This window comes from Schistocerca serialis, chromosome 2 (assembly GCF_023864345.2).
Source record: "Schistocerca serialis cubense isolate TAMUIC-IGC-003099 chromosome 2, iqSchSeri2.2, whole genome shotgun sequence".
NCBI classification, from domain to species: Eukaryota; Metazoa; Arthropoda; class Insecta; order Orthoptera; family Acrididae; genus Schistocerca; species Schistocerca serialis.
Window position 1 is genome coordinate 360,319,268 of NC_064639.1, and position 25,812 is coordinate 360,345,079.

At 37.5% G+C, this 25,812-nt stretch overlaps 1 protein-coding gene across 2 annotated transcripts in view; it reads left to right on the forward strand.

Annotated features, from left to right (window-relative positions):
• The window catches only part of LOC126457181 (interleukin-1 receptor-associated kinase 4-like), a 127,055-nt gene that overhangs the window by 29,782 nt on the left and 71,461 nt on the right, over positions 1–25,812 (forward strand). For both annotated transcript variants that reach the window (XM_050093267.1, XM_050093268.1), the window contains exons 3-4: positions 6,421–6,590; positions 12,332–12,668. In XM_050093267.1, coding sequence (XP_049949224.1) covers positions 6,421–6,590; positions 12,332–12,668 — 507 coding nt within the window. The remainder of the gene's footprint in view (positions 1–6,420; positions 6,591–12,331; positions 12,669–25,812) is intronic.

Consider the following 25,812-nt stretch of genomic DNA (forward strand, 5'->3'; position numbering starts at 1 on the left):
AGGGACCCACCTGTTCTTTTGATATGGCAGGTACCTGTTCTGTCATTTCAGTAGGAGTAGGAAACATTTTTGATAGTGTCATGAAATGATATCCCCAGAGATATGGTAAGCCTGACATTAGACAGTAATAAAGTATCTCAAAATAATAAGACAATACCAGAGAAGGAAAGTTGCTACTTACCATACAGCAGAGATGCTGAGTCGTGACAGGCGCAACAAAAAGATTCACACAATTGTAGCTTTCGGCCATTAAGGCCTTTGTCAGCGGTAGACATACATATACACATGCACACACACACTCGTGCAAATGCAACTTGCACACACATCTGCAGTGTCAAAGAACTGTGTATGTATGTCTACTGCTGACAAAGGCCTTAATGGCCGAAAGCTACAATTGTGTGAATCTTTTTGTTGTGCGTATTGCGACTCAGCATCTCCGCTGTATGGTGAGTAGCAACTTTCCTTCTCTGGTATTGTTACATTCCATCCTGGATTTTCCATTGTTCAAAATAATAAGATTATTTCTAATTGATAGACCATCACGTTGCCTGATCATTTTAGATTTGAGGGGCACGAAAAGGTGAAATTAAGTGGGGGAAGGGGATGGGGCAAGTCAAGACAGTAGGGTGGGTGTTCCAAGTGTTCCAGATGAAATGTTTGTAACAGCTCCTGCATTTGTCTGACTGTTTGATGATGGGCATTGTCATCCAGAAGAATCATTCCCTTTGTCAGGAGGCCATGTTTTTTGTAGTGAATGAGTTGTTAGAGTTCCCACAGAGTGGTGCAATGTGATGTGGCATTCACAGCCTCACTGTGAGGCTAGCATTTCATCAGTATGATCCCTTGTATGTCCCAAAACACAGTGGGTGTGACCACCATGACAGAATGGTCTTGTACTTCCTTGTTGCTGAGGAGGTGGAATGTTTCCATTCGATGGATAATCTTTAGTGATTATATTAGATTCAGTTTTCATTCCATAGACCCAAAAAATGAGATGATTCTTGTGGGTGTGTAACATGTCAGAGAGTATAACATAAAAACATAAAAATTTGACTATAATACTTACTACCCTGATCATTTGTCAGGAGATTGTCGAAATAGGTGAATACAGTGCAGTCAACTGGAACAGCTGATAATCAGCTAATATTTACATAATTAACGTGCTGTCAGAATGAAACATTGTTATGCACTATCAATAAATTTATCATGCACAAAATACCTAATCTTGATTGTTGTGATCAAGTGCTGTCAAAACTGAAATCTAACAGACATTTTTACTTAAGCTGGCTTAACAGTCTCTGTTAAGATATTGATCTATAGGGTAGAAGGAGTTGCCTATCAAAAAGTTTTTCAAACTCTGTTTAAACTGTGCTTTATCTGAAACCAAGTTTTTGATGGTTGCTGGAAATTGAAAATGTGTGTTCCTGAATACTGGCCCTTGTTTTTGGACCAACGGAAGTGATTTTAGGTCTTTATATAGATTTTTCTTATTCCTAGTATTGATACTATGTATTGAGCTATTGGTTGGAAATAGAGATGTATTACTTGCAACAAACTTCATCAAGGAATAAATATACTGAGAAGCAATGGTTAGAATACAAAGTTCCTTGAACAGGTTTCTACATGATGTCCTTGAATTTACGCCACAAATGATTCTTCTCACTTGCTTTTGCACCCTAAAAACTTTTGCTCGGTTTGATGAGCTGTCCCAGAATATGATCCCATATGACATAATAGACCTTAAAGTAAGCAAAGTATACAAGTTTTTTATATTTATATCTCGTACCTCTAACATCATTATCACTGCAAATACAGACTTGTTTAGACACTTCAGCAATTCTGTGGTATGCTCATCCCACCTGAATTTATTATCGAGTTGTAATCCCAGAAATTTAACACTGTGAACCTCTTCGATCTGCATGTCTTCATATGTAATACACTAGCTGGAAGGAAATCTCTTACAGGTTCTGAACTGCATTCTCAAAGTTTAATGACAGTGAATTAGCTTTAAACCATTTATTAATGTCATTGAAAATAAGATTAGCAGCTATTTCTAAATCTGCATTTGACTTGCTACTTATTGCAATGTTTGTATCATCTGCAAACAAAAAAAAACTTAGCATACGGCAATGTAACAGACGAGAGGTCATTAATGTACACAAGATAAAGCAATGGACCCAAGATGGAACCTTGAGGAACGCCACACGTAATTAATTCCCAGTCAGATGAAGACTGACTGTTTACTGCACAGGTATTTTGCAATGACACCCTTTGTTTCCTGTTAGATAGATAAGATTCGAACCATTTCACAGCATTGCCGATGACACCATAATATTCTAATTGACTTAAGAGAATGTGTGGTTCACAATCAAAGGCTTTTGACTGGTCACAGAAAATGCCAGTAGCCTCTAAATGTATTATCTAATGAATTAAGCACATTCTCACTGTAAGTGTAAATAGCATTCTCTATATCAGAACCCTTAAGAAATCCAGACTGTGACTTGGACAATATATTATTTGCAGTCAGATGCTTAAGGAGACACTTGAACACAACTTTTTCAAATATTTTTGAGAAAGCTGGCAAAAGTGAAATTGGTCAATAGTTTTATGGTATCTCTTTATTCCCCTTCTTATATAAAGAGACTTAACTTCAGCATATTTTAGCCAATATGGAAATGTTCTGCTGATAAGAGATTGATTACACAAATAACTTAAGATAGACCTCAACTCGCATGAGCACTCTTTGATTAACTTCATTGATATATTATCATACCCACTGGAATACTTCGATTTTAAGGGTTTTATTATGGATGCTACTTCTTTGGGAGACAGTGAGTGTCATTTCCCTTTAACTGATTTTTTTTTTTTTTTTAAAGGCTGGTCTCAGATACTCCATTGCACTGTTCACCAAACCTGATAACCCCAAGCTGTCAGTAACAGAAATGAAGTTCTTGTTTAAGAGGTTTGCAACACTACATGTACTTGTTACCAAAGTCTAATTTAGTTTTAGAGGTATCTGATCCTCATCCTTCTTGGTCCCACCTGCCTGTCTTCACTATATCCCATACAGTTTTTATTTTGTTGCCTGATGTAATTATCTTTTTCTCGTAATAAAGCTGCTACAATTTCTGGATTACTTGCTCCAATATTTTCCCATATTCTTTGTAATGCATTACAATTCTAACTTCAGAGCTTTTCCTAGATAGTAGTTACAGTCTCCTTTTTGTCCCACAAGACATCTTTATTCCTTGTGTAATCCATGGTTTGTTTTCTGACTTATGTGTGATATGAGTTACCTTTAGGGGAAAACAATTTTCAAAAGTGAAGGTAACTTTATTAATGAATGCTTTGTATTTTCCATTTGAGTCAGAAGTATTGTGAACATCCATGCAGTTCATGTCTTTGAGCAATTTCCTGAATTTCTCAATTTTTGACTTATTTATTACTCTCCTGTACTGAGATTTAATAGATTTTTAACCGCGACAAGTTTAAAAATTTACACACGATGCTGAATGTCATGATCAGACAGCCCATTTACTATTGGTTTTGTGATACGACTTTTTCCCCTTGTTTTGTTTACAAAGATATTATCAATAGCAGTTTCAGAGCATTTACATATCCTAGTAGAAAAGTTCACAGTAGGAACTAAATTGAATGATAGTGTTACTGGCTGCAATAGTTGTTCACTGACAGAGCTTTTCAATAAATCCGCGATAAAATCACCAGCAAGCACTATTTCCTTTTTCTTTACCATGAGATGGGACAGTAGAGCTTCCAGATTTTTTTATGAAGAGGTTAAAATTTCCTGAAGGTGATATGTATATACCTACTATTATAAGGGACTTATTATGAAATACTACTTCTGTTGCACAAGCTTCTAAGTGCTGCTCTCAGCAAAACTTATTAATATCAATATTCTTGAAATCAAAACAGGTTTTGACAAATGTGGCAACTACTTCTTTCTCCATATTTTCTCTACAGAATTAAGAAGCTAACTTGAATCCTGTAACATTTAATGTATCTATACCAGTGGTCACGTGATGCTCAGAGAGGCAGATTATATCAACTGGTTTTCTCAACTCTAATTCTTCAATACAAATAAGCAACTCATTAAGCTTTCCTTTAGTCCTCAGATATTGTGATGCAGTAACGATAATTGATTTTGTGCACTGGCTGAATTACAACTGAATGAACCTAATTTTCTGCCAATTTTTGAGTATCTCTAGTTTCAATCAGAGGCTGTCTGCTTGAATTGTGTATATTAAAATTTGCTTTCTGGCTGCCTGTTTTATCAATGTGAATGTCATTTTCAGCTTTTCTCTGAACATCTTTTGTTTCTGCCCTCCCTACCCTAAAAAAACTTCTGATCCATCACTTGTAACCACTGGTACTTTACCACTTGTGAAAGTGCCCCCCCCCCCCCCCCCTCCCTTTAAGTTATTTGCTATTAGCCCAGACAGTTTTCCCTTTCCTTTCCTGTTGAGGTGAAGGCCATGCCTAGTATAGTCCCACCCACTGATAGAATCAACAGGAACCACACTGCTACGAGACCCCATATCTGATCCAAGCAACCATTCCACAAAAGAGTTTAAATGATGATGCTTACGGTGCCTCAAAACACACACAAGCCCAACACCAGTATGTCTCGTTGCCGAAGCTATATTTACCAGCTCACTCTCAATTGAATAATTAGGGTTCCTGTCTATGCTGTTGCCCACCCCACCCACTATTACCAAGGTGTCTTCCATTGTGAAGTCTTTGCAAAGTGAACCTACATCCTCTGTCACCTGACCCAGACTTGCACTAGGTTTCTGGTTGAAAATAGTCAACCAAGACTTATTCCTTGTAACAGTTACTGTCAAGAAGTCCTCTTTTTCCTCACAGTAACAAATGAAGTGCTGCAAAGACAGACCCATTCTGTTCATTTTATGTTCCTTAGTCAACATGCAGAACTATGCAACTTCTGCAGCTCACAGATGATGATGTAAGTGGTTCCTTATGAACACCCTGCCGCATGTGTTATGTCACAGATTATCACACATCGGTCGTTATGAATGGTCTGCTTCTCATATCCTGCCACTGCAGGCTGACCAGGAAGCTTCCAGTCTCAGACTGGTCACTTTTGGCTGAACATATGTTTGATAAGCTCTTGGTTACTGAGATTATGAATTTTACACCACCAGTGCTCTGTAATTGTATTCCTGTACATGTTTCAGGAACCACAAAGTGGCACAATGGTGGAATTTTGTGTCTTACAAGGAATAGTGATGTTTACTTACCAACAAAATTGCAAAGATGGTAAATATTAACTAACAACCTCAGGTAAACTGGTGGCACTTCAGTTGTATTACTTTTGCCCAACTGTATGGATCACCATAAGACTCACCTTTTTCCCAACTTCTAGTGGAAACGAAATGGCCTCTAGCAGATGTGCTGTCTGGAGCCAGAAACACCAATCACTACGAAGGCTGCATGCAGCCAATCATGAGGATCACTTCAGAAGAGAATTCTTTCAGGGAAAATGACACTTACTTTGTCTCAAAGTGTTTTCATCATGACTAAGAGAGTGAAAATTGTAGCCATTTTGTGTACACAAAGTTTTGTAATGTATACCAGGTGTGCAGAAATCTGTTATAGTAATTAAAGAATGGCTCATTATTGGAGGTATATTTTCGTACAAAGTTGACATATGACATACTAGAACTGCAGGCAAAGTTTGTGTGTGTGTGTGGGGGGGGGGGGGGGGGAATGATGTGATAGATGTTATGAAGACAATAAATGAGAAAGGAAAACCATTTTCACTTGCACCATATCTTTGGTATCTAATTTTTGCTTGTATCACACTAATAATTTCAGAGTGAGACAGAAAATGTAGACGCCATTCATGTGACCAAAATGGTCCTAAAAGTGGTTGTTGAAAATTTATTCACTGACTTCAATGTTGTCAAAAGGATAGTTGCTACACACTATATAGCGGAGATGCTGAGTCACTGATAGATGCAGCAAAAAGACTGTCAGAAAGTGAGCTTTCGGCCAACAAGGCCTTCGTCAGAATTACACACACACATATACAGAGACTGTATTCATGTGTGTGTGTGTGTGTGTGTGTGTGTGTGTGTGTGTGTGTATTTTGTCAATTTCTGATGAAGGCCTTGTTGTCCGAAAGCTCACTTTCTGACAGTCTTTTTGTTGTACCTATCTTTGACTCAGTATCTCCAGTATATGGTGAATAGCAACTGTCTTTTTCATAATGTTGTTACATAACATTGAGTCTTTCATTTTTATTATGTGTAGTTTGTTGGTATTTTTACTTTATTTTCGCTTAAGCGGAGTAATGCTTTTGTCAGTGCTTTTACTGATCTTATACTTTTTTATGCATAACAGGCATGAAGTTATGTCTTCTCTTGTTTCTTTATACAGACTGATTGAACATCATGCAAATCTGCAGAAGCGACCTTGTGCAGAAATCTTTTTGGAGGAGTGGAGCACTAGTGGAAGGATTAGACCAAATTTAGCATTCCTGCTAGAACTTTTGGTTAAAGCTGAACTGTACAGAGCTGCAGAATTTGTCGCTGGTGATTTATTGAAAGGTCTGTTTTGGCTTGAACTAAGGCAAGCATTGTATTTACACTATCAACCGTATCACTCTACAGGGGTTGGACAGAAGTATGGAAACACTGTGAGAAATGCTTACTTGAACATAAATGGAGGTCGCACTGTTGCATTGGACCATGAACTGTACCTGTGCAATGTCGTCCATATGTTAAAAGTCTCAGTCATGGTCAGAACTGTGTTCTGTGAACTTGGGAATGCATTATGTTTGAGGTAAATGAATTTGAATAGGGGCAAATTGTTCGTGCTCATGTGGTGTGTGCTTCCATAACCAAAGGAGCTAAACTGCTTGGGCAACGTATTGAAGATTTATGCTGCATACAAGGGAAGTGGAAAAACGTCATCTGCTAAGTCACAACGTGGATGGAAGTGCTTGTTAAATGATCATGACAGATTCTCATTGAAGAGGATTGTGACAAAAAACAAGAGGATGGCATCTGCTAAAGCTACTGTGATACTGAAAGTCACACTTGTGAACTCTGTCAGCATCAAAACAACATAGAAGGAGCTCCATAAGCAAGGAATTGCGGGGCAAGCTGAGACTATGTAGCAATGGAAGAAAGTCATTTCCAGTTCCGGGCCGAGTTTACTTCCAGTGAGTGAAACATGATGGGGATTGAGTGTCAATTTGGGCAGCCGTATTGTGGTATTCCAAGGACTCAATGGTTACTCTGCAAGGTCACGTTACTGTCAAGGATTATGTGACTATTTGGGCTAATCAGGTCCATCCCATAGCACAATGTTTGTTCCCCAGTGGTAGTGATGTTTTCCAAAATGACAGGCCCCCTATTCACACAGCTTGCATCATCCATTACTGGTTTTGTGAGCCACCACAGTCTTCAGATCTCAATATTATTAAGCTTTTGTGGTCTGCTTTGGAATGAAGGGTGCAGGAGGAATAGTATAAGATTCCCTCAAAAACTATACAGGATGTGTATTTGCCCATTTCAAGATGACTGGAATCTGTTTTGAATGCCAGTGGGTTTCCTGTTTTGTAGTATACATGATAACATGTATTTTTGGTGTTTCCATATTTTTGTCCAATCCCTGTATGTCAAGAAAATAGACAGGTGAGATAATGTAAATAACTATAGCCTCATCATAATTTCCTCTTGCATTTCAAAAATATTGGAAAATTTATGTATGAGAAACTTATGGAATTTATAACTGAAAACAAAATCCTTTGTAAAGAAAAATAGAGCTTCAGAAAAAAGAGGTCAACAACAACTGCCATTTACGAGTGCTTAAAGTTTATACTAAGCCTGACTGACATGAGACGGGATCAGCAGAAGTATTTATTGACCTGTTGATGGAAGCTCTTGACATGCTGGTTCATAAGATTCTGCTGTCAAGGCTCAAAATGTGCGATATCTCAGGCCTGTGCAACAGTCAGATCAGTTCGTTCCTGAGCAGATGTAATCAAGCAATGAGCATCAAACACACAAATATCAAGCTTGTTGTTGTTGTTGTTGTTGTTGTTGTTGGTGGTGGTGGTCTCCATTGCAAAGAGGGGTTTGCTGCAGCTCTCCTGCTAGTCTATCCTGTGCAAGTCTCTTCATTTGTGCATAACTGTCGCAATCTACATCCATTTGAACTGTCTTGCTGTATTCATGCCATCTATAATTTTTACACACCTGGTCTTCCTTCCACTACCAAATTGACTATTTGTTGATGCCTCAGGATGTGTCCTATCAGCTGATCCCTTCATTTAGTCAAGTTGTGGCATAAATTTCTTTTCTCCCTTATGTGATTCATTACATCCTCATTTGTTATTTGCTTTACCCATCTTATATTAAACATTCTTCTAAAGCACCTAATATAATAACTTCTATTCTTATATTTTGTGAACTGATTATTGTCCACTTTTCATTTCCATACAAGGCTATACTCCAAACAAATATCTTCAGAAAAGAGTTTCAAACACTCAAATTTATGTTAGATGTTAATAAATTCCTGTTTTTCGGAAATGCTTTATTTGTTATTGCTAGTCTTCCTTTTATACCCTCTCTATTCGACGATTATCAGTTATTTTCTGTTCAAATAGCTAAACGCAACTATCACTTTTAGAGTCTCATTTTGTAATATAATTCTCCACCTGATTTAATTTGACTGCATTCCAGTATCCTCAATTTACTTGTGTTGATGTTCATCGTATAAACTCTTTTCAAGACACTAGCCATTCCGTTCAACTGCTTTTCCAAGTCCTTTGCCATCTGATAGAATTAAATATCATTGGCAGAACTCAAAATTTTTATTTCTTCTCTGTGAACTTATAATTCCTTTTCCAAATTTCTTGTCAGTTCCTTTACTGTTTGCAACATGTACAGACAGAAAGTTATCAGGGATAGGTTACAACTAGACGTGGGCAGAACCGTTCTTTTAAGGGGCTGGATCAAAGCTACTGTCTCACTGGAATGAATTAACTCTTTGTCATCACTCATCACTCTCCTTTTGCTTAGTAAAGCAGATGAAAGGAAGTTGCCGTGTCTTTTTAATTCACAGTCACTGTATCTGAGTTTATATTTTATTTCAAAAAGAGGATTAACAGTTTTCCATTACATCTGTTGCAGTTTTCAGATTTCTGAAAAGTCGTGCATTTCGTCTTCAGTAAAAATAAAAAAATATCTCAACAAAATTCTGAATATTTTTTTTTTATCAAGTTGTGAAATTATAACAATAAAACTCATTCTTGCTATTTTTCATAGTTTTACTGGAAACAATATATAATATGAAAACTACAATATTATTGAAACTAATTTTCTACTTTCAAAAATTATCTACAGTTGTCATTTGCAGTCAGTGTGACACTGTAGGTCTAGTTCAACAATCACTGTTGGTCCAGGGCCGTGGCTTTGTTGGAGCTGACATTTGGTATCAGCAAAATCCTCCCAAAATGAAGCATTTGCACAAGTTATGCCTGTTATTGGTTGCTGATTGATCTTAAAAAAATAAATAAATCCTTGTATTTTAGCAAGTCGACGGCAAATCAACACTCTTTGAAAAACATAACTACTCTTTTGACTTCATCAAGTTGTCTGTATTGACTTTTCATATTGTGTGTTACACAACAAAATTTAAAGGAAGTGCAAATCATAGAACATGTGGGAGGTTCTGTTGTGTTGGCAGAAGAGCCAACACCGTGTTATGAGAGGAGGTGGAAAGGCAGGCGTTTTAGCTCACGCAGGCAGGCGTGAAGAGGGAAGAACTACACTGACATGAGGTCTGGAACATGACAAGGAATGAGAATTCAGAAAGCGGACATAATTAGTTTGATACTTAACTTTAACCCATTAATGATGAACGTCACTCTTGACGGTACATGATTCACAATATTATCTGTTCAGAATATAGTAACTGAATATGGCGCCTTGCTAGGTCTTAGCAAATGACATAGCTGTAGGCTAAGCTAAACTGTCATCTCGGCTAATGAGAACGGATGTAGACAGTGAATCATTGCTAGCAAAGTTGGCTGTACAACTAGGCGAATGCTAGGGAGTCTCTAGGCTAGACCTGCCATGTGGCGGCGCTCTGTCTGCAATCACTGATAGTGGCGACACGCGGGTCCGACGTATACTAACAGACCGCGGCCGTTTTAAAGGCTACCACCTAGCAAATGTGGTGTCTGGCGGTGACACCATAGGTTCGAAAGCATGACAGCCTATTTCATTGTTGAAGCACTGTTACCCAGTTCGAAATATATTTTGCAATTGAGTCTTCCTTCAGACTGGAAGCCCTCTAGAAAGTATGACTTCAGTAGAGTCTTCTCATTTGCCGTGAGTACATATAAAGTAATATTATTTATAGTTATCCTGCTGTTGTTGCTTTGCACTGGTCTAAATGTTTTAATTTGATCAAATGACTGGGCATTAGAGTGTTTGATAGAATTTTCAAATTTGTGAATCATAATTTGGACAAAACACATTTATGATTTTTTTAAATGTTGTGTCTTTAATGTCATAATTGTATTTAATTATAACTTTGACAGATTTACTTATGTCTTGTTGCAAATGAAAATAGATTGCATGTGATGGCGTTACAAAAGAAAATAAATCAGGATCTAATGGGGAACCAAATGACAATTGCTATGTTGGATAGAGACTGAGACTCACTTTTATTTCATGGAAGGAGACTTCATGATCCGCACCAGCCCAGAGGTACTTCTGGACGTCTCTTCAGGTTTGATGAGGTATCAGGAGAAAAGGAAGTTACCTGTTGACAGATACGGCATTTTCCTTTTTTATATCCAGTTTGGTTAAATTATACATATATCACTTGAAGCTCTTCTAGGTAAAGATGATGTGGTTGACTTATATATCTGTTCAATTTCAGTAATTTCCATGTCATGTTCTTGCAAGCACAACATATATTCTGACATTCCACTTGTCATTTAATTTTGCTGTATGGGTACTAAAAGATAACAATGTTAGGGAAAGGATAGACTGTTATTCACCATATAAGATGATACTTAGAGTTGCAAACAGGCACAACAAAAAGACTTAAATTTTAACTTTTGGCCAAAGCCTTCTTCAGAAAAGACAAAACACACACACACACACACACACACACACACACACACACACACACACACACTCTCTCTCTCTCTCTCTCTCTCTCTCTCTCTCTCTCTCTCTCTCTTTCACACATTCACACAAGCAAGCACATGTCATGCACACATGACCATCTTCTGTGACAGCTCAGCCTGGAATGCAACTGTTACTTTGGATGAAAGCAGCACATTGCTTGCTTGCTTGCTTGTTTGTGTTTGTGTATTTCCTTTTCTGAAGAAGGCCTTGCCTGAAAGCTAAATGTGTAAAAGTTTTTCCATTGTGCCTGTATGCAACTCAGAGTCATCTTTACAGTGAATAGAAATCTATCCTTTTCCTAATAGTGTTGATATTGCAACCTAGAGTTTCCATTGTTTAGTGTTATAACTTAACCCTTTTTATTAATGGTGCAGCCGATCTTTTCATCAAAGACACTGAATGAGAGTTATTCAAGATCTAGCCTTTTTCCACACTGCAGTATTTTGTTTTGCTGTTAGCTTTTTCAGCTGTAATTACATTAATTCTACAGCATTTTTTTTTATTTGAGATGAATTTGTCCTAAAAAGTCTTGGACCTCATTGGAAGTCACTGTGATGTGGGAAAAAATGCTGCTGAGATGAGATAGTATGTTTCTGGTAAAATAACCATGTGAGTAGTCTCTTACCAGAAACATTCAGTTCTAACCCATGCCACATATGATGTGGCCATGTAAGGGGCAATGCATCGGTGAGATCATATGGAAACATACTTCTGCCTTGAGGAATTCTCCAAGTTATGCATTAACATATTGCACAGAATGCTCCGTCTACGGCTAATTGTATGACTCAAAGAGTAATATATTCTTCACCCTAGAGATCCTTCTTCAAAGAGCTTAAATCAAAGCTGATGTCACTGAGCCCTCAACTTGGTTTAAAAATACTAGTTACCTGGTAACCATCTCAAAGAGATATGCACGTAATCTCACATCTCCTTCTCACTACCACCACCCAACAGTAAGATTTTCTTTCCTCCCCCTCCACCTCCCCTTTCTCTCTCTCCCTCCTACCACCCCCTTGTGTGTGTAGGGAGTGGGGAAGAGTGTGGTGGGGGCTGTTATAGGTTTTCTGTGTTGTCATTGATTTGTTTTTTAAATTTTATTTTATGTACTGTACTGAAAGTGGTGTTTCAAATTACAGACAAACTGCCTGAAAGACCAGAGTCTGGGCCTGCTGCTGCTGTTGATTTGTCCGATGAAGCTTTGCAGAAACTTCTTCAATCAAAAAACCATGTTAAACCTTTGGCTGATGTCAATGGTTTGATTGATTCATTGCCTAAGCCATTGGAACGGTTGACATTGTTTGATGGAGCTCAAGAGACTGTTACTCCTGGAGGCGCTGGTAATGTACACACGAATAATACTGAGAGAGGACATGTGGGTGTAAATGAAAGCAATGAAACTATAAATGAAATGCCAACAAGGAGAGTGGATAGTATTGATGCACCCGTGATCAGTAATGAAAGAAATGAGTACAGGTATATAAACATCAAATGTTTTGTGCTCTTAACTTTTGTTAATTGTCATGACGTTTTTGTTATTGGATGTTAACTGTTCAATTATGTCTGTTTGATGTTTAAAAATGGTTATAACAAATGGTTATCACCACCATTAGTAAATGCATTTCATGTCTGTTTCATGTAATTTACGTGAGGCTCTGAGGACTTATTTTTAGGCTATTGTTCATGTACAATATCTGTTTAAAAGACATCACAGCATTCTTCTTGGATTCTGGTTGGACATTCTTGTTGATATGTTTCCATTTTGTGATATAGTAATTTTTGTTAAAGTATTTGTTAGTTAACATTAATAGTGAGTGAGGGAGAATGAGGTGGTCTAGGGGAGGGAATGCTGCAAGGAGAAATAGCTGAAGGCTGGGAAGGAGAGGCAGCTGCGGAATATGATAGGAATGTGGACCTAGTGAGTTCACCCTGGTACAGGCAGGTGCAAATATGTGTATGTGTGCCACACACAGTGAGGGGGAGACCATGGAGAGGAAAGAACAAATGTAGAGTACAAGGTGAAGTGGTGGCCGGGGATGGGAGTGGAGATGGGTAAGAGGAGGCTAAGAGGATTGCAGGAACAAAGAATGTATTGGAAGAACAATTCTCTTTTATTTAATTCAGAGAAGCTGGTTTTGGGGAGGGGTATCCTGATGGCATAGGTTACCAACACAGCAAAGCTTGTATATGACGTGACTGCTTTCATATGTGGCCCTGCCTCTGAGAGGATAGGATATGTCTGTGGCAGGAGTGAAATTTTATGTGGTCGTTGGGTGCTTAGCATTAAGCACCACGTTCCAACTGGCCTCAACTCTCATAACCTCTGTCCCACATCCACCACCACCCCTATCCGCATCTCCCAAATCCACCCCTTCGATCTACTTGCACACTTTATCCTGCATGCTCTTCCTCTGCTTCTGTTCTGTTCCCCCTTGATAATCCAGTCCTCCACCTCATTGTGCTCCACACTCAACTTCTACTGCCAGTGCCAGGGCGAACTCACTGGCGCCACATTACTATCCCATTCCCTTGTAGTCCCTCCTTCCCAGGTCACAGCCACCCTGCACCCCTTCTTTTCCTTCTTCCTTTTCCTCCTTTTCCTTTTCACTCACCTCATTCCATACAACCCCTGACCCCAGTTAAGTTGCACTACCGGTTCAATGTAGTTGGCCGGGATAATGTAGCTGTGCATGCGTGTTTTGTTTCTTGTGTTAGTTAGGTTTGATAAAGGGCATTGTCTGAAAATTCAGCAGTATTTTTGATCTTGCTTATGTGCCTGTCTACTTACCTTCCATTATATATATGTGGTCTTCTTCCATGGCTCCCCCTTCCCTTTTTCCTCCTCTCACACACTTCATTTAACAACAATATGTATAACTGGGAAATATTATAGCAAGAACTTCTGTTTGAAAATAACAGCAACTAAGTCTGGGGGTACACACCATGGCTCATATGACTCTGGAAGCTTTTATGAAGTGCAAAATGTGCCTGAGTTCATGAAAAGTGGAACGTCATTAACACCAATTTAAGATGATCATGTTGATGAAGTGAAGGTCTAGTTTTTGATAATGTGATAACTTCTAGAGAAATGACTGAGGCATGAGTCTTCTTCATAGCTCATGTTTCAACATCCCTGTGAAGAATTTGGTGATGTTTTTTTAATAGCAATATTTTTCCATAGTTAATACTATCAGACTACTGGTAAATTAAGAAAAGGCAGCTAGTTGTTATTGGCTTCTCTATCTTGAGCTTACTGCAGTTAATCGAAGAGTATTTTACACCAGGGTCATTCCATACCAAGTGGTACAGGAGGGAGAGAGGGGGGGGGGGGGGGGGAAGGTTGCTCGATCATCTCAGAAAAATTTTATATTTGCTAGATGAATTCCCTAATGTATAGTGGGGTCAAAAACATTTTTTAAAAAAAATTATTCTTCATTGTTTAGAAACACTGGCTATTTTTGTTTCAGATTGTAAATTTTTTTTTGCATGTACAAGCATCTGCGATTTTTTAAATTCGTCACTAATGGGTTGCCCCAAACCTTTCAGGTAAGAAGCATTTAGTTCAGTGCATGCTGGACTATAAATTAAAACCACGATCACCTATGTGAATGTGTTCCTTAATGTATTTTCAGTGGTTCAAATTTATTGGTTTCAATTTTTAAAAACTCAATTTTTGACCAGTATTTTGCCAAAGAATGAGTAATTACTTAGTCTTAATATTTTTTGTGCTATTACAGTATCCAGTATAGTTACTTTCTATAGAGTACAAATGGTGAGAAACTTACACTTGCAACAATACACTATTTAAAAAACGGATTTTGTGAGTTCTTTGGCCTGCAATATCTTTGTTAAGAGACCAGATAGAAATCTGAAACTTACACACTTAATGTATCAAACTTCAGTATAAATTTCAACTTTGACATTCAATGAGAAGTTAAGGGAAAAAGTTACAGATATGAGTCAAAAACGCATGTCTTAATATCTGCAATATTGTATTGTATTGTATATTTATTGGTCCTGTGAATCATACACTGTACAGGGGTACATAATGATATAGGACAAGTCAAATAATTTGCAATAAAATTTAACAGAAAAAAGCTGTTGTATGGTTTTCAGTATATAGCAATATAACTCTAACATACGGGAATAACATTTCACAAATAAATTTTACACGCACACATTTCATACTTTTGGCCTTGATTATACAGACACACACATATATGTAATAGACCACATATAATACACAGATAAATCTAATGTACACATTTCTTATTTTGGCCTTAATTGTATAAACTATTTAAATTTTTTACATATTTACATTGTAGATAAAAATTCATCAACACTATAGTAACAATTCTGTAGCAAGTAGTCACTCACTGCAGTTTTGAATTTATGCATGCCAGTTATTGCCTTAATTTGTTTAGGTAGTTTGTTATACAGTTTTTTTCCTGCTTGCAAGGGTCCTTTTTGTTTTAGTGTTGTATGTGAAAACTGCATGTGTAAATCTTGATTATTTCTTGTGTTGTATGAATGGATATTTTGGTTTTTTGGAGCAATCTTGTTATTTTCATCTACGATTTTCCTTATAAACATTATTGTTTCTAGGATATATAGGCATGGTAATGGAAGAATATGAAGCTTTTTAAATGAGGGTTTACATGAAGATCAAGGTGCTAAGCCTTCCATGGCTCTTATAATTCTTTTTTGCGCAATAAAACAGCTTTTGCTGGGTGGTGAATTTCCCCAGCAAATTAAACCATATCTTAGTAATGATTCTGCTTGGGTATAGTACACATTTTTTATGGCTTGCATAGATGTGCATCCAGCAAGAATTTTTATACTGAACAAATGGTATTTAATTTACTACATAGGTGTTGTGTGTGTTTCTGCCATCTTAGGTCATCTTGGATCCAAACTCCCAAAAATTTGGTGCTATTTACAATTTCAAGTCTTTTGCCTAACAGTTATATGGTTGCAGTTAAGGGCTGTTTATTCTGCACTGTGTGTAGATGCATAGTGTTTGTTTTATGTGTGTTTATTATTAAGTTGTTCATTGCGAACCATTTTGATACATGTGTAGTGCTCTTTTTTATTTCATTTTGGAGCTCTTCTTGGGTCTTTCCTGTGGTAAGTATATTTGTATCATCGGCATATTTAATGTACTTATAGTTAGGGCTGGATGGTTCCAGGTCATTTACAAACAGCAAGAACAGGATTGGTCCCAGTACGGAACCCTGCGGCACACCGTATTTAACACACTGTTTTTCTGATTGATAGGAAGTTAAATGTTTTCCTTCTTTGTACAAGACTTCAACTATTTGGTGTCTGTTTTGTAGATATGACTTTACCCACTCATAGGCTGGGCCTCTGACACCAACATTTTCTAGCTTTCTAAGCAAAAGACCATGGTTAATGATGTCAAATGCTTTTGAAAGATCTAGGAATATTGCTGCTATTTGTTCTTTTTTATCTAATGCATTTAAAACTTCATTTAAGAAATCAATAATAGCTGTCTCAGTGGATTTACATTTTCGGAAACCATGCTGTGTAGCTGAGAAAAGTTTATTTTTTTCAATGAAATCTACAAGTCTTTTATAAAAGATTTTTTCAATTATTTTAGAAAAAACAGATAGTAGAGAGACTGGCCTATAATTTGTTATATCTGTTTTTTCACCCTTTTTGAACAATGGCTTCACTTTAGCTATTTTTAGCCTTTCTGGGAAGATTACCTGAGAAAGTGAACTATTGCATATGTCTACCATGGGCTTAACTACTAAGGGTGCACATTTTTAATGATATGGTCTGGTATGTTGTCAGTACCAGAGGAATATTTTGATTTTAGCTCCGCTATTGTATTTAGCATTTCCTGTTCATCTGTTGGGTGTAGGAAGAGAGACTTGTTACTAGGGATAGTTTTAATCTGATTTTCAGTGACAGCATTTTGAAAGTTTTGCTTCACCAGAATCTCAGCTGCCTCAGAGAAATATGAGTTAAAATTATTTGCTATCTGCTGGGGGATCAGATATTACAGAAGTGTTTTCATTCAGTTTGATATTATGGTATTCCCTCCGTTTTACTCCTGGTTCATGCCTTACAATCTCCCATATGGCTTTCATTTTATTTTGTGCATTTGCTATGAAGGAACTATTTGCCATTTTTTTTTTTTTTTTTTTTTTTTTTTTTTTTTTTTTTTTGACTTTAGTTAAAATCTTTTTGTAATTCTTAAAATAGGAATCAAATTCTGGGGATGTGGTGTGCTGTCTAGATATTTCATGAAGTAGTCTCTTTTTCTTCACAGATCTCCCCCCATGAACCATGGACCTTGCCGTTGGTGGGGAGGCTTGCGTGCCTCAGCGATACAGATGGCCGTACCGTAGGTGCAACCACAACTGAGGGGTATCTGTTGAGAGGCCAGACAAACATGTGGTTCCTGAAGAGGGGCAGCAGCCTTTTCAGTAGTTGCAGGGGCAACAGTCTGGATGATTGACTGATCTGGCCTTGTAACATTAACCAAAACGGCCTTGCTGTGCTGGTACTGCGAACGGCTGAAAGCAAGGGGAAACTACAGCCGTAATTTTTCCCGAGGACATGCAGCTTTACTGTATGATTAAATGATGATGGCGTCCTCTTGGGTAAAATATTCTGGAGGTAAAATAGTCCCCCATTCGGATCTCCGGGCGGGGACTACTCAGGAGGACGTCGTTATCAGGAGAAAGAAAACTGGCATTCTACGGATCGGAGCGTGGAATGTCAGATCCCTTAATCGGGCAGGTAGGTTAGAAAATTTAAAAAGGGAAATGGATAGGTTAAAGTTAGATATAGTGGGAATTAGTGAAGTTCGGTGGCAGGAGGAGCAAGACTTTTGGTCAGGTGATTACAGGGTTATAAATACAAAATCAAATAGGGGTAATGCAGGAGTAGGTTTAATAATGAATAAAAAAAATAGGAGTGCGGGTTAGCTACTACAAACAGCATAGTGAACGCATTATTGTGGCCAAGGTAGACACAAAGCCCATGCCTACTACAGTAGTACAAGTTTATATGCCAACTAGCTCTGCAGATGATGAAGAAATTGATGAAATGTATGACGAGATAAAAGAAATTATTCAGCTAGTGAAGGGAGACGAAAATTTAATAGTCATGGGTGACTGGAATTCGTCAGTAGGAAAAGGGAGAGAAGGAAACATGGTAGGTGAATATGGATTGGGGGAAAGAAATGAAAGAGGAAGCCGTCTGGTAGAATTTTGCACAGAGCATAACTTAATCATAGCTAACACTTGGTTCAAGAATCATGAAAGAAGGTTGTATACCTGGAAGAATCCTGGAGGTACTAAAAGGTATCAGATAGATTACATAATGGTAAGACAGAGATTTAGGAACCAGGTTTTAAATTGTAAGACATTTCCAGGGGCAGATGTGGATTCTGACCACAATCTATTGGTTATGAACTGCAGATTGAAACTGAAGAAACTGCAAAAAGGTGAGAATTTAAGGAGATGGGACCTGGATAAACTGAAAGAACCAGAGATTGTACAGAGTTTCAGGGAGAGCATAAGGGAACAATTGACAGGAATGGGGGAAAGATATACAGTAGAAGAAGAATGGGTAGCTCTGAGGGATGAAGTAGTGAAGGCAGCAGAGGATCAAGTAGGTAAAAAGATGAGGGCTAATAGAAATCCTTGGGTAACAGAAGAAATATTGAATGTAATTGATGAAAGGAGAATATATAAAAATGCAGTAAATGAAGCAGGCAAAAAGGAATACAAACGTCTCAAATATGAGATTGACAGGAAGTGCAAAATGGCTAAGCAGGGATGGCTAGAGGACAAATGTAAGGATGTAGAGGCTTGTCTCACTAGGGGTAAGATAGATACTGCCTACAGGAAAATTAAAGAGACCTTTGGAGAGAAGAGAACCACTTGTATGAATATCAAGAGCTCAGATGGCAACCCAGTTCTAAGCAAAGAAGGGAAGGCAGAAAGGTGGAAGGAGTATGTAGAGGGTTTATACAAGGGCGATGTACTTGAGGACAATATTATGGAAATGGAAGAGGATGTAGAAGAAGATGAAATGGGAGATAAGATACTGCGTGAAGAGTTTGACAGAGCACTGAAAGACCTGAGTCGTAACAAGGCCCCGGGAGTAGACAACATTCCATTAGAACTACTGATGGCCTTGGGAGAGCCAATCATGACAAAACTCTACCATCTGGTGAGCAAGATGTATGAGACAGGCGAAATACCCACAGACTTCAAGAAGAATATAATAATTCCAATCCCAAAGAAAGCAGGTGTTGACAGATGTGAAAATTACCGAACTATCAGTTTAATAAGTCACAGCTGCAAAATACTAACGCGAATTCTTTACAGACAAATGGAAAAACTGGTAGAGGCGGACCTCGGGGAAGATCAGTCTGGATTCCGTAGAAATGTTGGAACATGTGAGGCAATACTGACCCTACGACTTATCTTAGAAGCTAGATTAAGGAAAGGCAAACCTACGTTTCTAGCATTTGTAGACTTGGAGAAAGCTTTTGACAATGTTGACTGGAATACGCTCTTTCAAATTCTGAAGGTGGCAGGGGTAAAATACAGGGAGCGAAAGGCTATTTACAATTTGTACAGAAACCAGATGGCAGTTATAAGAGTCGAGGGGCATGAAAGGGAAGCAGTGGTTGGGAAAGGCGTGAGACAGGGTTGTAGCCTCTCCCCGATGTTATTCAATCTGTATATTGAGCAAGCAGTAAAGGAAACAAAAGAAAAATTCGGAGTAGGTATTAAAATCCATGGAGAAGAAATAAAAACTTTGAGGTTCGCCGATGACATTGTAATTCTGTCAGAGACAGCAAAGGACTTGGAAGAGCAGTTGAATGGAATGGACACTGTCTTGAAAGGAGGATATAAGATGAACATCAACAAAAGCAAAACGAGGATAATGGAATGTAGTCAAATTAAATCGGGTGATGCTGAGGGGATTAGATTAGGAAATGAGACACTTAAAGTAGTAAAGGAGTTTTGCTATTTAGGGAGTAAAATAACTGATGATGGTCGAAGTAGAGAGGAAATAAAATGTAGACTGGCAATGGCAAGGAAATCGTTTCTGAAGAAGAGAAATTTGTTAACATCGAGTATAGATTAAAGTGTCAGGAAGTCGTTTCTGAAAGTATTTGTATGGAGTGTAGCCATGTATGGAAGTGAAACATGGACGATAACCAGTTTGGACAAGAAGAGAATAGAAGCTTTCGAAATGTGGTGCTACAGAAGAATGCTGAAGATAAGGTGGGTAGATCACGTAACTAATGAGGAGGTATTGAATAGGATTGGGGAGAAGAGAAGTTTGTGGCACAACTTGACTAGAAGAAGGGATCGGTTGGTAGGACATGTTTTGAGGCATCAAGGGATCACAAATTTAGCATTGGAGGGCAGCGTGGAGGGTAAAAATCGTAGAGGGAGACCAAGAGATGAATACACTAAGCAGATTCAGAAGGATGTAGGTTGCAGTAGGTACTGGGAGATGAAGATGCTTGCACAGGATAGAGTAGCATGGATAGCTGCATCAAACCAGTCTCAGGACTGAAGACCACAACAACATATTTGTATCTCTGTTGTGACCCATTTTATTTTCAGATCCTTTTTTGTGACTGTCTTTTTATGGAGTGGAAAGCAAAGTTCAAAATAATAGGTAAAACTATTTAGGAATTTATTGAACTTATCATTTTTACTTTCACATTCATAGATGTCTTCCCAAGTTTCTTTACGCAGATAGTTAAGGAAATGTTGTATATTCTGGTCATTATATTTCCTAGATGTAGTAGTTAGACATTCACTTGAACTAAGCGATTTTCCTAAGCTTATAGTAATTTCTTGGGCTGTGTGGTCCCCAAAGCCTGTATTGTGGGTTTGTGTTGTATGTTTCAAGGGCACATTTGTAAATATTTGATCAAGGATTGTGGCTGAGGTTTTTGTGATGTGTGTTGGCGTTTCTATAGTAGCCTTTAAATTGAAAGTTGCTAAGAAGTTCAGTAAAGCAGTTTTTTGATTAGACTCACTTGCAAAGTCAATGTTGAAATCCCCACATATAATTAGTTTTCTATTTTTTTTGTAGTCTTGTGTAAGATATTTTCAAGGCTCTTTAACATAATGTTAATATTGCCAGTTGGCGCCCTGTATAGACACACTATAGCAATTTTTTCGTCTGTGATTTCAATTTCATTTACCTCAATATCTTTCTCTATGGATAATTTTTCTACATATGGCATACATTGAAAATTTATGCTATTTTTAACATAAATGCAACTACCACCATGTTTATACAAGTTACGACAAAAATAACTACCCAATACAAAGTTTGGAATGCATAGCATATGAAGTTTCTCTTTGTCAAGCCAATGTTCAGTAAAACATAATACAGAGGTGTTTTTCATGTCACTTTCCAACAAAATTTGAAATTCGTTTACTTTGTTGGATAGGGATTGTACATTTTAATGAAATACCGTCAGGTTTGGAGTTAAACACGAGTTCTGAAACGTACAATCCTTAGTACTTATATTTATATTGGAATTTCTTCCTGGACGATATTTTTCATTTTCAATTTTCACTTTTGAATTTTCACCCCCTCCACACGGTATCAGTTTCCCTTGTTCTTGATGATTTTACAGATGTCTGTAACCATTTTACTGAAATTCATTGAGCCTAGTCTGTTTAAATGCACGCCATCCTTTCCTAAGCATTTGTCACTTAAAAATTTGTTGGGGTCAACGAATATTGTCCCGAGTTCGTCGCACTGTTCCCTGATAGCACTGTTTATGTTGCTTACATAAGAACTGCTTACTGACCTTCTGTGCAGAATTCCACTTATAACCAGTCTTGAGTTTATGTACAATGCTTTGGCTGAAAGAATGATGTTTCTTGTCTCACTTACAATTTCTACCTGACTGCTGCTTCGTATTGAATTCGGCCCAGAATGAATAAAAACACCTTCATAATTGGTCTTTGGATCGTTTTCATTTTTAGTTGTAGACTGTTTTGCACTTAAGAGATTTTTAAGATATTTGTTGAGCTGATGAGGTCGGATACCAGGGCGAACACCTATCTCACAGTTTGGTGAAACTACATTTTTTAATATAGAATTGCCAATAACAAAGAACTCCTTTTCGTTACTCTGCTTTTGTGAGGCAATTTCACGTTTCACCCTTTTATTATGTCACTGTTTTCCAGCTGTATTTACTTACAGATTTTCCACAGTTTAAACGCCCTGCGTCTTTTTCGATTGTATTTTGCCCATGATAATTTTCACTTTTCCTTTCCACACTAGGCACAGGATTCGTAGATTGCACACTAGAATTTTCACAGTTTTTTTCCGTGTTTGGTACTGGATTCCCACAAATACAGGGTGCCAAATCACTTTGTAACTTCGCATTTACTTCCTTAAGAGACACAATTTCACTTCTAAGCGATTTAATATCACTTTGCAGCAGTCTGATTATTTCGTCCTTTGATTTGATCGTATTTTCTAGGTAGGTTGTTTCACTTTGTAAACATACTGTGCACGTCCACGGAGAATCGTCGTTTATGAGTTTTAGACTTACTTCTGCGCACTTTTCGTGCAGCCAGAAATTGCACTTTACGCATAAGATACCTTTCATTACACGCTTGTTGCACTGTTTACACAAAGAACTGATAGTTTTTTTCCTTTTTGTGGCAGAGCAATGTGTCGTTACACTGTGTACCGGGCACCACATTGACAATACCTGGACTAATGGAATGAAGTATATCAGTTATATAATTTAAACACACGAAATTAAGTAATGAACGATTAGTTGTCGAAAGAGTCCTCTGCAGAAAGTTTCAGCAGGCTAGCAGACAGCATCTGTAGAGGTTCACAATCAAGTCTGTACAATCTTTGTGTTGCCTTCCCACTTCCACCAACATCTGTTGACTCACACTCAGTTAACAGTGAGCTCTTGAAATGTGCACTTAAACAATGGAGTCTCTGTGTTGTATTAGTGTTCTTAGTAATGAAGCTTGCCATAAAAGTGTGTATGGAGTGTTTCCTAAAGACATTACTTTCATTGTAGATTACAGTGAAAAAGAGAAACTGTTATTTTACCTACGAGGTGGCTCAGAATTAACTTAGCTTGCAAGTACCATGAAACTAAATACTGAAAGTGATTTCATCACTTTTTTGGCCAGTCGTTTTTGGACCCTTTGAAGACATATAAGAAGCCTATAACAAAAGCTCTGAGATAAATAACGTTTGATCATTATTCTAAAAGCAAAAGTCCTTTTATCTGTTTAATACAAGGAAAGTCATTGTGTCCAGCATTTATTCTAAGATAGTAGTCATTAACAGAGGAAGCGATGGTAATATTTCAGATAAAGAGTATTGTGATTCATGAGCAATTATAAAAAAGTGTACTTAGCTTGTGAAATCCTAGGAAATCCTGCTAGTAAAATTAGAAAACTAAGTGAAGAAAAAAGACCTATTGCATTGAATGCAAAAATTGAGAAATGGCAACTACTGTCAAAAACAATTTCGAAGATCCATTTCAAAAGAAAAGTTGCACTGAACCAGATGTAAGTTCTAAAAATTCTCTGACCAAATATGATGATTTGACAGAAAAGCTAAAAAATAAATGTCGTATTTCAAATAAAGGGGCTAAAGTTAAGATTATCAGTTTACTACAAAACTCCTGAAGTCGAGCAAAAGTTAGTCATGAATTAATGCATCAGAACGTTTGGTTAAATTAAAAGGCGTCAGTATAAAATAGCAGGGAATTTTACCTGCATTACAAAAGAAAAATGCATCAATAACAGCTATTTGTTGGCTGGCAATAAAGATTGTTTTCCTGTGAAAGAAAATGGTAGTAATGTCCAGAGACAAAAAGTTAATATTGTTTATTTTAAATGAAATATTCACTGAATTCAGAAAAGAAAAACCTGACATTAAAATTGGGTCAAAATTTTGCAAGTGTATTGTTGCAAGGGCATCTGGCACTCATAATGTTTGCAGTTGTTTCTATCACCAGAATGTAAAGTTAGTTATAGATGGGGCCAATCTTAGAGCTAACTATAAAGACCTTTCTGAAGTCCTGGTTTGTAGTATTGACAGCTACAATTGTATGATCATGGGGAAATGTGGAGACTGTCCAGGCAAACAAGCTTCACTTGAGAATAAGATAATTTGGTGCCTGACAGTATAGAATACAAACAATGGGTGACCCAAGACAGAATGGAAATGGTGACAATTACAACACCACAAAAAGAGGTTTTTGAAGTGTTGGTAGCGAACCTTGAAAACTTGAAAATCCATCATTTTGTTGCCAAAGCTCAGGGTAAATTTCTGAAAGACAAAAAGCAAACCTTGGCAGTTGATGAATGCTTAGGTCTTGCGGACTTAAAACTATTCCTTTGTTGTTTAATATGAAGTACAAGGGCACCACTGGGTAAACAAACAGGCCACAGTTCATCAGTCTGCATTGTCATAAAGATCAGGATAAACTAAAGACTCACAATTTTTGTGCCAAAAGTGACTGCCTGAACACTACATCACAGCAGTGCATGTCACAAAAGGTAGTCTGCAGCAGACCTGTGAGAACCAAGAAATGTTTAAATTTTGTAAAGAACAGGTAGTAGGGATTACCTGTGTTTTTGTAAAATGTATGGAAATACAAGAACTCTGTAATGGAAGGAAACATTCCACGTGGTATTTAAATATGTCTGCTTGTGTCTGTATGTGTGGATGGATATGTGCGTGTGTGCGAGTGTATACCTGTCCTTTTTTCCCCCTAAGGTAAGTCTTTCCGCTCCCGGGATTGGAATGACTCCTTACCCTCTCCCTTAAAACCCACTTCCTTTCGTCTTCCCCTCTCCTTCCCTCTTTCCTGATGAGGCAACAGTTTGTTGCGAAAGCTTGAATTTTGTGTGTATGTTTGTGTTTGTTTGTGTGTCTATCGACCTGCCAGCGCTTTTGTTCGGTAAGTCACCTCATCTTTCTTTTTATATATAATACAAGAACTCTACTACACCAATGTCTTGGAGGAAAGATTCAACACTTGTAAGAAGATTAAAGGTAGCTGATCTCTTCGTTGACTATCAAAACCAAGATGTGCGTTGTGTTAAGTTTTATCACACACCTGGACCAAGGACCTCATTTAAAAAAATTGAAAGGGATCAAGTCTGGATGCCTGTTAAAAATGTACAGAATAAGCTGTCCTCCCTGGAATTTACAACTGCGACTGGGTGAAATTTTAACCTAACAACCAAACCCTGTTGTTCAATAAACAAGGTTGTAAAAACAAATGAGGTGTGAACAAGACAGTGTAATTAGTGGGCTCCTTTTTTTTTAAGTGATCATAGATATGTTTAAATTATGTAACTGACACTCTATATCTGTTACTCCAGATGTTGCAGATATTAGGAATTGTGTTTTTGACACATATTTGTAATTTTTTTTTTAAATGTATATGCATATAACTTCCCATTGAATCTCAAAGTTAAAATTTATGCTGAAGTTTGATACATAATGATCTATGAAGTGTGTAATTTTCAGATTTTTATCTGGTCCCCTAACAAAGATATTGCAGGCCAAAGAATGAAAAACTTCAAAAAATCTGTTTTAT